This window comes from Panulirus ornatus, chromosome 13 (assembly GCF_036320965.1).
Source record: "Panulirus ornatus isolate Po-2019 chromosome 13, ASM3632096v1, whole genome shotgun sequence".
In the NCBI taxonomy this organism is placed as follows: domain Eukaryota; kingdom Metazoa; phylum Arthropoda; class Malacostraca; order Decapoda; family Palinuridae; genus Panulirus; species Panulirus ornatus.
This window is the reverse complement of record NC_092236.1, coordinates 52720210-52733994: the sequence shown is the minus strand read 5'-3', so window position 1 is coordinate 52733994 and position 13785 is coordinate 52720210. Positions and strand designations below refer to the sequence as shown.

Sequence of the window (13785 nt, the reverse complement as noted above, 5' to 3'; positions counted from 1 at the left end):
AATAAGTTTCTATTAAACTTCCTAAATCACATTAACATTTTTAATAATTGTTTGAGCTTCCTCACATTGAAATGACCAAGTTTGGCGCTAAATTAAAAAAAAAAAAAAAAGGCTAAGGCGCTAAATCTATATAAAAGCGCTAAGTTGGCAACTCTGCAGACTATCCCATCCTCGTGGCCAATTGTGGTAATTTAAGCGTGGTCAAGATAGCGGTCTGCTTGTTCACTATTCGCCAAAATCATAGCGATCAATAAAGTCCACTCATATTAATCACTAAAGTCCACTTATAAGTACGGGAGCAGTAAACAAAAGATGATCATAGTTGAGTATTCATCCTTCAATAGGGTATCATAATAGTACCCTCAGTATAGATTAATACACAACAACTATAAACCTAAGAAAAAAGATAATGACTAAACAGGTTTTTTTTTTTGTAATTTTATTCTATGTTGTACAGTAATGAATTTTACAGTATATGAAAGTGATTTGCATCAGTATCAGAAGAGGTTGCTGCACATGCTTCGATATATATATATATATATATATATATATATATATATATATATATATATATATATATATATATATCACTTAGTATTTTCAATTTTGGATCCGTCTAATGTACGGTAATCAGTCTTCCTTATTTTGTGTCATTGTCGAGAAAATGCTTCTCATCTGTAGATATTGACTGAAAACCAGATGGCATATTAAAAGCTAGTCATTAAATAGGAAGTCAGTTTCACTTTATATACTAATCTCATTCTTATGTCAACTGCATTAAGTGCTTTTGTTCCCTGAAGGCGAGACATCCCTTTACTTATGAACCTAGACATAGGTGGTAAAGGCCTAATATATCTAATCTACATCTAGCATACCTATTAGAGTCCCTCAGAACAATTTCATAAATTGTGGGAGGAAAAGGTCTCTGAAAACACTTGTCTCGTGTAAGGTTTTTCCATAACTTTTCCAAGTTGTTTTGAACTAGGTGATTTTACCTTCTTTACCATGGACCATAAGGGCTCTGTAGATATACCATTACTGCCATTGGCAATAGCATTATCTCTTGGCACTGGATTACTAGAATCACATTCTTTTTTACTCTCCTCTGAGATGGCCATCTGAAATTCCTCAAAGGCCCTCAACATGGCCGAAATGTCTTCCTCTCTAGTGAGTGTCTTTCTTTCTCTCTTCGTCCTTGTGATGCCTTACAGAGAAAGGGGGAAATAATTTCGATGGCCGAAACCAAAGTTTGAAGGAATGGACCGTCATGGACGCATATATGCTCATGTTTGCCGGCCGAGCTGACACCATTCTATCTTCTGTCAATCTCTCATCATTACGTGGGTAGATCATAATATATTTTCTTGTATAGAATAGTAATATATACATTACGCATCCACCACTGGTATTATGATGTTATAATATCCATATCTTGCCTGGTTTATGGTAAAAATGCAGAGGAAAAGAAGTATTGTTTGTGTGTGCTGCGTTTCTTTTTGATTACCGTTTAGTCTAGCAGTTGGCAGTATGTTCTGGAGTTTAGTAGTCACTTCAAGACTTGGAGAAAATTGTAGTTATCAGTGGGTAAAGGTAGATGTTTTAGGTGTGTGTTGAGAGCTTCTGTGATAGTTGCATTCGAGGGGAGTGAAGCTCAAGAGCAAGAGAGATTTTGATCATTGCACTGAAAGGGTGTATAGAAGACGCGGGGTAAAGATAGTGATGCCCACAAACTAACTTAATCAGCATCTGCGTGGTCCGTGAAAAGCTAGGAAATAGAGGTCACAATATTGCCGGATTCACTTTAAATTGCCGGTTTAATTTTAAAGAAAACATGTCGTTACTCAATTTTAGATGGGATGACTTCGTTAGATTGCGCTAAGGGTCAGGTAGGGTGAATTGGGTCAGACTTTTACATGTTGGCACGGTTGAAAATATGTAGAGAAACTTCAGAAATATACAATACTTCCCCTTGAAGGAATCATTGTCCTAGGAAGGTATAAATGAGTTGAGAAAGAGGAGAGCCAGGTTGGATGCATAAAGAGATTAGTAACTTAATTAAATGTGTGAGAAAGCATACAGAATTAGTATCTAGGTCAAATGGTAGAAATTTGGACTATTAAGTGAACATAAGATTATTTTATGAAGAGAGTGTAGAAAGGAGATAAGCACAACTTAGAAAAAAATAATGACAAAAAAAGATTTTTACAATGTGGAAAAGAACCCTAAAGTATTCTGTGATTATGTTTGAAACAAAAAGTACTCTTGGACATTATCAAATGATAATGACATTAATTAGTGACAATAAAGAAATGACTTTCCTTCTAAGTATTCTGACAGCATTAACCAGTGAAAATTTGTCAAACATTACTGGAACAAAATGTAGTTCTGAGCACAAAAAAAGGAAAATTTAGACTTTAGAAATATTGAGTATTTAAGTATAGTAAAAAGAGACAGAGTTAATATGGACATGTGGAGAGAATATAAAGGTGTACATTATGTGAGTGCATTAAGCAAGAATACAGTTGTTGAGAAGGATTGTCATAATGGAGGAGGTTGCAGAGGGTTGTGCTGTTTAGAAGTTTAGTAAAAGCCACCTTGCTTTATCATGTGGAAAGGGGCATGATACATAATTACTTTAGGATAGAGATATCACAGTAAAGTTATAGTGTATTTTTAGATTTACTTTATTATTATGTTATAGTAAAACATGAAGATAACTAAACTATAAACAAAAGTGATTACTTGTATTTTTCATCTTCATTATGAGTGAAAGCATATCACATCACTCTTGTATTTACAGAAGCTGAACTGAATGAGCTGTTTTCACGTAAAGCTGTGATATCTTCTGACAATTGTGCAGACTCTCCAGTACCCAAGCAAGCACCTGTTTCTCTTCTCTCCCGACTTGTGCAACAGTATCCAGATGGTCCAAATAATCCATTTATTGAATATGCAAAGTTTGATGGCACGGTTTGTAGTATTTTCATCATTTATGGTACAGCAGATATGTTATCATGATTTTTGATGATTGCCATGATAGTAGATATTAGATCTTAAGTTTGCACATGTGGGGTGTCTGGGACTAGGAAGTGTGCAGAGTAAGACAGACATGGTGAATGGTTTGGTGTTATCAGAGGTGATGGAAGCCTTGCACGAGAAATATGGCGAGTTGGCTGGAGTGGATGGAATTGCAGTTGAATTTCTCAAGAAAGAGGGTGGGAATGAAATGTTTAGGTTAGTTGGGATTTTCTGTGTTCCATCTCTCTATTTATTTTTCAACCTGTCTATATCTCTGATGCCTGTTCCTTCCAGGAACTCTCATCAAGGGGATGGCCATGGCAAAAGTCTCCATTCATCCCTGTCCTTGCATACCTCCCTTTCATACACCGTTCCATGCATTCTTCCACCATTTCTCTCCCTCCAGTACTCTTCAGCTCTGTTTCCCTTCGTCACAAGTAGTCCTCCTCTCACACCAACCTCTTCAACTGTACTATCATGCACTCACCTAATGATATGCAAATTCTCTATGTTGCATTCTTTCCACATACCCAGAGCACCTCAAAGTTATGATGTTTCTACCACTCCACAGTTCATTCCCCTTGCACTCCCTACTATACCACATCTCATATGCCCCCTTTATTTCTCCCTTCATTCCATTTAGTTATACCACATGCTTTTCTCAAAAAGCTCATTTCCATAGCCTGGATTCTTGACCTTTGTGACTCATTCCATGTCCAAGTTTTGGCTGAATAAGTCGGGGTCAGAAGGACTATGCTGTTCCTCAGTCTTATCTTCACCTCCATAGTTACACTCCTACCCTTCATTATTCTATTAAGGGACCAAGTGACCCCTTTATCCTGTACTTATCTTTCCCACCTAAGAAAGCTATTAGATACTTGAATTCTGTCACCTCTTCTGTCACCATCCCATATCTGTAAACACTATGCTAGAGTTGCCCTCTGCCAGTGGCCTGATAAGAATGTTAGACACTAAAGGATAAGAAGTAGCACTTGAGTGTACTAGGTATGGAGACCCTATTGCCATGGCCACCCCTTTGAGGCAATTTCAGATGGAACAGACATCAGAGGTATAGAGAGATAGACCAAAAAACACCTCTACTTCATCATGACTGAACTCATGTAAGGTTTTTTCCAACCGAAATCTTCCTTATATATGATTAACACAAGTGGTGTTTTATATCCAAAATTTTTTTCTGCATTGTATTAAGATATATGTATGGAACATTATTTGTCTATCTCTATATCTCTGATGTCCATTCCCTATGGGAACTGCCATCAAGGGGATGGCCACAGCAAAAGAATTTCCAATTATCCCTGCCCTTACATGCCTCCCTCGCACACACTGTTTCATAAGTTCTTCCCCCCATTTCTCTCCCTCCAGTACTCTTCTTCTCAGTAATGATTACCACATGAAGTTTGGTCATTCTGGACATCTGCTCAGTCTTGCTGCATCACCTGCACTGTAAATTGTGACACTTTCATTCCAGAAAACCTCACATTTTGCTTTTATAGTGACTTTACAGTTATAGAAATATAATACATAATTTTGTATATGTAAGTGAAATCTGCTTCTACCTCCACCATCACCTCTAATCCCACCACTGTCATAGCCACCTCAACTATCCACTTAGCCCCTCCGTCACAGCAGGTGCAGTATGTTAGTTATAGAAGACCACATAAATGCATGTCCTAGTTAGGGTTCCTACAGCCTCAAGGCTGTACTGCTGTCAGTAACAGGGAAAGGTTGGACTCCTTTGAAGTGAAAAGTTCTTCAAAGAGACTGCACTCTGATGATTGAACTGCACTGTAGGAGACTTTTCACTCACAGTGCACCTACAAGCAGGCAGAGTCTGGCAGTGCCTCCTAGTTTATATAAATGAATTGTTTGTCATAAATGAAGTATTGTGTTTGTGCAGATTTAGCTTCTGTGAAACTGGTAAATCTGTTCGAGAGCAGTACAGCCTAAGTCTTTTAGTCTGAAAACTTTAGGATCAAGCAGTTACCTAGTCATGGATTGTGCCATAGAGAACTGATAGCAGATCAGATATATTATAATTTATTATCGGGAGTGTTATTTATGATATTTTTATTTATATAGGTTTTCCTCCTTTCAGACGCACACAAACATCCAAGCCCGTCGTATAAGCATTTATTTGCTACTTGGGGACAACCCTGTACCCAGTTATCCTATGGTTGTGTCTGTCATTAATTGTCACCAAGCACGGGTAATTGATCTCATTGGCCTGATTTGTTGGCTGTATACCAAAGAAAATAGACAACCACCTCTAAGGTAAGTCAGCACTCCATCAGAAACGTTTATCTTGTTTTTCATTTTCTGTCCTTTTGTAAAATCATACCTCATTGTTCATTTGATGTATTGATAGAGGAAGAGTGTGAAGAATAGGATGAATAACAGGAAAACAAGTGTTTTACAATGTTAGTAGAAATTATGGCATGAAATGATAGCAAAGAGGGATAAGCAAATAAGATTGATGCTAGGTAAGGAGTTTATTAACAATAAAAAAAGGAAGTTTGAATTAAGATTATGTAGTTAAGAAAGGGAAAGAGATATCTAAAGAAAATTTAAGACTCAAAACATAGTGTTGGTAGAATCAGATATAATCCTTAGAATCCTTAAAGATGTGAAGGAACACTTTCAGGATTTTTTTTCTCAGAAAAGTTGCTGATACAAAGCTGTGAGCATTATATGTTAATAGAGATATGAATGGGGATATATGATGATTGATTAGATAAAATCATTGTTGATGAATGGGGCAAAGTAATACAGTTGCTGCTGCGTATGGTTTGAGATCATGTAACGAAGAAGTGTGGCAAATGACGAGACAGATGTGTGCAAAGATTAACAAACCCAAGGTGGCAAAGAAGTCCGTGAATATCCCCTCCTTCCAGCCTAAGCACATGTAACATAAAAAGCAATGGAAATAGATACTTTGGAGTAATGGTAACGATACTGGTACATTAATTATGATTTTACTAATGATAAGAGCTTGGAGATGAAAGGATGGAGTGAAAAAGGGTTTAAGTGATCAGGGCCTGAAGATCTCATCTAGAAGGATAGAAGATGCGCATGGGATACAGTGAATGTGAATGATGTGGTATACTGGGGTTGAGGTACTGTCAGTAGACTGAATTAGGGCAGGTGAAGTGGCTGGGGGAAGCCATGGACAGGTTTGTATGGGCTGGTTGTGAATAATTAAGGGGCTTTGGTTTCCATGCATTGCACATCACAGCTAGAGAATGGATGTTAGCTCTTCTTTCTCTGTTCCTGGCTTTACTCCTTGATGTGAGAAATGGTAGTGATAAAACGAAACAAAAAACACTGATATAATGAAATTAATAATGATATTAATAATAATCCCTGGGGATAGGGGAGAAAGAATACTTCCCACGTATTCCCTGCGTGTCGTAGAAGGCGTCTAAAAGGGAAGGGAGCGGGAGGCTGGAAATCCTCCCCCTCTTTTTTTTTTTTTTTTTTTTTTTTCCAAAAGAAGAAACAGAGAAGGGGGCCAGGTGAGGATATTCCCTCAAAGGCCCAGTCTTCATCCTCTGTTCTTAACGCTACCTCGCTAATGCGGGAAATGGCAATTAGTATAAAAAAAAAAAAGAAAAAAAAAATTAATAATAATATATCTATCTATCTATATCTCTGATGCATGTTCCCTCTGGAAACACCCATCAAGGGTTTGGCCACAATGAAAGAGTCTCCACTTTTCCCTCTCCTTACATGCCTCTGTCATATGCACCATTCCATGTATTCTTCCACCATTTCTCTCTTTCCAGTACTCCCTCACTCTGTATCGTCTCCACCAACCCCTATACTCATACTATCATTCTCTCCACTTGCCCAAATCACTTCAAAGTATTACATTTCACCCACTCAAATGATGATATTATCTAGATTTTTTTATATTCTTTGCTGCTTTCTGCATTGCGAAGTAGTGCCGGGAACAGGCGAAGAACAGTCTCATATGTACACATCCACTTGGTAACTGCTTTGTATATTTTACTAAAACCAGAGCCCCCTTTCCACAAACAAAACCCACAGACTTTTCCATTGTTTTCCCTGACCACTTCATATGCTCTGGTTTAGCCCACTGATAGCAATTTACCCAATTATTTTGATAATGGGCAGCATTGTAAGATATTGAAATTCGCAGACATTATAGACAAACTGGTGGACAAGGCTCAAAAGTGGCGAATGAATTTTGATATCAATAAGTGCAAAGTTTTACTTGTTGGTAGAAAAAATAAAGAGGCAAGCTATATTATGAATTCTTTGAACTGCAAAAGGTAAATGAGGAAACAGACTTGGTTGTAATAATCTCTGGTGATCTAAAACCAAGTAAACAGTGCACTGAAACAGTTAAGAAGGCATACAGAATTCATGGATTCATAGGAAGGGCAATCAAATTATCCTAACTCTTTACAAGATGACTTTGTTCAGTTGTGGAGGAGAGAAGTGGGGAAAACTTGATTATAATCTTTAAATTTCTGAGTCTATTGACAGTGTCACCAACAAACAGTTTTTTGAGAGATGCAAAGGAGCAACAAGAGGTCATGAGAAGACAGTAAGATGGACAGAATTTAGTGCTGTATTTTATATTGTTACAGCTATGGATGAATGGAATAAGTTCAGAAATGAAATTGAATGCAGACTATACAGTAGCTTGAAAAATAGAATGATTTTAAACATCTTATAAAAATGTTTGAGATGGGGCCCCATGAGTGTAGATCTCCCTTCCCCTAATATACAGATAAGTTATTACATGCTTGATACTTCCACCACCACAGTCAGCCACATGCCAGTTTTTGTTTCCTTCACCTCAGCTTTGGGGGGAAGGGGGATGACAGTAAATAGTGCTGTATACTGTATGTGCAAGTAAGTTCTAGGGTGATTCCCTTGTTTTTACAAAGGTGTTCACAGAATTTTTATATGCAGTTAGGAGTCATTTATATATTTTGGTCAGTGTCTTTTAGTTAATCAATACCTTACATTTCAGGGGTGGCATAGAGCGATATGCCCTTCACATTGCAGAGGAGGATGGCCAGGTTGACTGGGATTTCCAGGCTTTACGTAATCGAGATGTCATTGAAAAGTTTGGATTCAACGTATTAGCTCTAGTCGAGAAAAAGGATGCCGGTGAACCATCACAGGACATCGTAGTCACCTTGTATGTTTCAACTGCTATTGCATCGTTAACTTTATTATTAGTTACTTTTAAAGGTAGAAAAGTTATGGATAGAAAGGAATATTAGATAAGGAAATGAGTTTCACAGCTTAGCCATTTGATGGAAGGAGGATGTATCTTAAAAGTTGGTCCTTATGTGGTTCGTCTCCATTTAGGAATACTGGGAAGCAGCCACACTTATGGTGTTAGTCCAATCCTTGGTGGCAAGGGCAAATGTAAGCAGCTCATGAGAGCATTGACCAAAATTATTCCTGTAGAACAGTGCCAGAGGATAGTAGTATCATGGCAGACAGAGGCAGGGATGGCTGGAGAAAGGTAATTCCTGGAGAAGTAATGAGATGGAAGGCTTTTGATTTCAGTGTTGTTAATAAAGAGGTGAAGAAAGAGCCAGCTCAGATATGTAGGCAATACTCCATTCATGGCAGTAAACACCCCTGTAAGTATGAAGTTGCTGTTATAAGAGATATACTGATGGATCCTGAATCATATGAAGACCAAATTGGAGATGGAAAGTTGGAATGAAAAAAGATTTTAAGCAATGGGGGCTTGAACATGCAGGAGGATGAAAGGCATGCATAGGATAGAGTGAATTTGAACATTGTGGTATACTGGGGTCGATGTACCATCAGTGGATTGAACCAGGGCATGTAAAGCATCCAAGGAAAACCATGAAAGGCCTGTGGGGCCTGGCTGTGGATAAGGAGCCGTGGTTTCAGTGTATTACATATGACAGCGAGAGTAGATGTGAGCAGGTGTGGCCTTTTTTTTGTCTTCCTTGGGCTAACTCGCCAACTTGGGAAACGGTATTCAAGATTGAAAGAAAGATTTATAATATTTATTTTATGGAGTATCCAGAATAAGGTAAAGGACATTGGTTTACCCAACATATTTCTGTTCCTAGGGGGATAGATTGTGGTTTTTTGAAATTGAACAAAGGGAAAAGATTGATATTTATAATGAAATTAAGTAGAAATTGCATATTAGCCTTGTTGAATATAACCAGGTTTCAACTTTTCCATTTTGAGAGATTGTAAAGTTCTGAATTAAGAGTGATGTGTTTGGTATGAGAAAGAGAATGAGCTGGAGAGGAAAAATTATGCAAGTGTTTAGAGTGGAATCTTCAGTATAGGGATGAAGCGGATTAGATGTTCAAGAAAGAAGATTATATTTGGAGAGACAAAAGAGAGTAGGCAATTAGACAGATCCTTGAGGGACATCACTGTTGATGAGCTGGAAAAGTTGCACCATTAATGACTGCTGCACTGGACTGGCAGTATATGTATGTACTCTTCATACTTGATCGCCATTTCTTGTGTTAGCAAGGAAGCACCAGGAGCAGACAAAGAAAGGCCACATCCATTCCTGGAACTAACCCACCCCACAGGAAACAGCATAGCTACCCCCTGCTTTAGCAAGGTAATGCTAAGAAAGCAGACAAAGAAAGGCCACATTCGTTCACACTCAGTCTCTTAGTTATCCTGCGTAATGCACCAAAACTACAGCTACCTATGCCCCACAGACCTTTTACATTCCCTGGTTCACTCCACTGACAGCACGTCAACCCTGGTATACCACATCGTTCCAATTCACTATAATCCTTGCACACCTCTCACTCTCCTGTATATTTAGGTCCTGATTGCTCAAAATCTTTTTCACTCCATCTTCCACCTCCAATTTGGTCTCCCACTTCTCCTTGTTCCCTCCATCTCTGATATGTATATCCTCAATGTCAACCTTTCCTCACTCATTCTCTCCATATGTCCAAACCATTTCAACACACCCTCCTCTGCTCTGTCAACCACACTCTTTTCATTGCCACACATCTCTCTTACCCTTTCATTACTTACTTGATCAAACCACCTCACACCACATATTGTCCTCAAACATTTCATTTCCGACACATCCACCCTCCTTCATACAACCCTATCTATAGCCTTGCAGCCATATGATATTGTTGGAACTACTATTCCTTCAAACATACCCATTTTCACTGTCTGAGATAATGTTGTCTCCTACACATTCTTCATCACTCCCAGAAACTTCGCCCCCTCCTCCACCCCATTACTCACTTCTGCTTCCATGGTTCCATTTGCTGCTAAATCCACTCTCAGATATCTAAAAGACTTCATTTTCTGCATTAGTGAGGTAGCATTATGGACAGATGACTGTGCCATAGAGGGAAAATCCTCACCTGGCTTTCTTCTCTGTCCCTTCTCCTGGAAAAGTGAAACAGGAGTGGGGGATTTCCAGACCCACACACCCACCCCTTTTAGTCACCTTCTGTGATGTAAAGGGAATATGTGGGAAGTGGGAGACCAAATTGGAGGTGGAAAGGTGGAGTGAAAAAGTTACTTGCTGCCTTCATCTATTCCCGTTGCTGCCCTGCCACACATGAAATGACACACCCCCCTCCCCCTGCTCGCACACAAGGTAGCGCTAGGATAAGACAACAAAAGCCACATTCGTTCAAACTCAGTCTCTAGCTGTCATGTGTAATGCACCAAAACCACAGCTCCCTTTCTACGTCCAGGCCCCACAAAACTTTCCATGGTTTACCCCAGATGTTTCACATTCCTGGTTCAATCCATGTTATATTAGCTAGGAACTTTCAGTTTCACATTGTTGTGTTGGCAAGGCACCGGTTGATTCAAGATGTTCTGTCTTTGCATAGTAAAAGAATATATGCTATCAAGACAAAGAACAAGTTAGTTGTCTCCCTTGGGGACCAGATATCATAAGCTGTGCTTTTAGAACATATTTTGAATTGAAGGGTACTCTTGGGATAGATTTGAATGTGTTCTTTCATTTCTCTAAACAATTGCAGAGAGTAATGAATGTATTACATTTTGTGTAGTTTTCTTTTCTTTTATGTGTTAATAACCAGATTTACTAACCTCTCTTTATGTTCCTTTTCAGAAATGTAGCTGGGGGTGCATTTAGCAAAATAATCGTAGAAAATCATGATATCACGTTGAAAGAAATTCTCAGTAGAACTATAATGAAGAGAAAGGACATGATTAGAATAATAGGTAAGCATAAGGAAAATATAGTATACTTAAAGTAGTCTTTCTTTTTATTCCTTATGAAATGCTGCTGAATGTTTTTGGTTATAAAGGTTGAAAAAATTATGATATAGTTAAACTGACACTTAGATTGTCTTTCTTCCCTGAGATATCATGTGCAAAACCTCTTCTGTGTAAGTTGGCCATGGGTATGTGTCCCTGAGGTAGACTTTCTATCCATATACAGCTCTGTTAATTTTCCTTTACTTGTACCTCTTTCACCAGTTCATTCTCTCATATTTCCTTTCCAACATTTATCATGTTCATTATGAACACTGATGTATGTTTCGTGCAGCTCAGCCATTATCACAAGGTTATTCTTTTGGTATTTACATTTATTCTTAGATTCCTTTTATTTTGTATTTTTTCTTCATTTGTTTTTATCATCCTCGATATTTTCCCTCATATGACAGTTGTCAGAACTCTCAGGGATATATGTTTTTAAGAGATTTTGGCCATCCTTATGTCCTGGAAAAATGCTTGATTTCTAAGAATCGATGTCAGTCTTATCTAATTGACTGAATGTATCTATTCTTATCTTCAATATCTTTACTGCATTTCTTAGTGGTAATTCAGTATTTCTCCATGAGATTTCTGTGTTGTCATTTTTTGTTTTTAATATTTTTTTTAGATAGAGGGGGGTTAAGTGATGTTACAGAGTCGTTATGTACATAGTTGAACCCATTGAAATGGGATTAATGATGATAGAAAATGTAATCATATCTGTATCATACATCTGTCATAGGTTAGTCATTGTATTAAGATCTGTAGCATTTGTCTGCATGATCCAGCAGCATTAGATTGCTGTGTGTCTCCTCCCATTATTTTTTTTATTGTTCTAAATACTGTGTAGACTGGTTTGTCTGGTTTGGCAAGTTGGCTGAAGTGGATGTTATTACAGTTGAATTTGTAAAGAAAGTGTGTGAACATTCATGGTGACATTGTACACCCCTGCTTCAGACCAACCTTCACTTGGAACCATTCACTCTCATCTCTTCCTTCTCATACACAAGCCTTACACCATTGATAAATACTTCTCACTGCTTCTAGTAGCTTTCCTCACACACCAGGTATTCTGTCATCCAGGTATTTCAGTGTGTGCATGGATCATGTTGAGGTGCTTGAGGATTGTCAGGATGCGTGTATAGTGCCATTGTATAAAGGCAAAGGGGATAATGGTGAGTGTTCTGACTACAGAAGTATAAGTTTGTTGAGTGTACCTAGCAAGTTGTTTGGGAGATTTGTGATTGAGAGGGTGAAGGCATGTACAGAGCATTAGATTGGCAAGGAACTGTGTGGTTTCAGAAGTGGTAGAGAATGCATAGAATGTGTATGAGAAATACTTTGAGAAACATGGATTTGTACTTGGCATTTGTGGATCTGGAGAAAGCATATGATTGGGTTGATAGAGATTCCTGTATGGAGCTGCAGAAAGCATATGATAGGGTTGATAGAGATGGTGTGGAGGGAATCTGTTAGAAACAGTGAGAGGTATTGTTATCAAGGGTGTAAGGCATATGTACAAGTAAGAGAGGAGAGTGAGTAGTTACGAGTGAAGGTCAGTCTGTGACTGGGGTGTGTGATGTCACAATATCTGTTTAATTTGATTATAGATAGGATGTCTAAGGAAGTAATTGGGAGAGTCATGGAGAGAGGGGTGAGTATGCAGCCTGTTGTGGATGATAGGGGCTGGGAAGTGAGCTGCTTTTGTTTGCTCCTAATATAGTAGTAGTGGCGGATTCAAATGAGAAACTGCTGAAGTTGGTGACTGAGTTTGGGAGAGAGTGTGAAAGGAAGGAGTTGAGAACAGATTAATAAAAGCAAGGTTATTAGGTTTAGCAGGGTTAAGGGGCAGATTAGCTAGGATGTGAGTTTGACTAGAAAAATTGGAGAAAGTTAAGTGTTTTGGATACCTGGGGGTGGACATGGCAGCGAATGTAACCTTGAAATGGAAAGTGAATCAGGATATTTCTTCACTCATTCCTCTTTTCCAAGTTCTTTTCCTTTTTACACATTCTTCTTGCTGTTATTATTTCCTCTTTTCTGAAAACCCTGATACATCTTCACCATTATCTGCGCCAGATAGTAATCATTAATCAGACATCCCACCATTTGCTCATCTCATCATAGTCACATCCAAGAATCTCCCTTTTGCTTGCCAGTCAATTGTAATGTAATCCAATAATACCCATATGCCATCCTTCCTATTCACCCACATATAGATCTATGTGTTCCTCTTCTTAAGCTAGGTATTCCAAACATTATCAGGAAGTTGCGAGGGGAAACAAAGGAAAGGTCTTTAGGGCTTGGCTATAGAAAAGGAACTCAGGTTTCATAGCAGTATACATGACAGACTGAGAGTGGATGTTTCAGCCCATTGACAGAAAATCACACCCTTTATTCCACATTTTTGCAAGTTCACTGTATTCCATGTATGTTTCTCATCCTCATTAATGTTCAAGCCCCAACAGCTCAGAACCTCTTTAAGTTCAT

General features: G+C 38.3%; 1 protein-coding gene across 3 annotated transcripts in view; it reads left to right on the top strand.

Annotated features, from left to right (window-relative positions):
* Sin1 (SAPK-interacting protein 1) overlaps positions 1–13785 on the top strand; it is a 74218-nt gene that overhangs the window by 30587 nt on the left and 29846 nt on the right. For all 3 annotated transcript variants that reach the window (XM_071668921.1, XM_071668919.1, XM_071668920.1), the window contains exons 4-7: positions 2801–2970; positions 5135–5310; positions 8042–8212; positions 11147–11259. In XM_071668921.1, coding sequence (XP_071525022.1) covers positions 2801–2970; positions 5135–5310; positions 8042–8212; positions 11147–11259 — 630 coding nt within the window. The remainder of the gene's footprint in view (positions 1–2800; positions 2971–5134; positions 5311–8041; positions 8213–11146; positions 11260–13785) is intronic.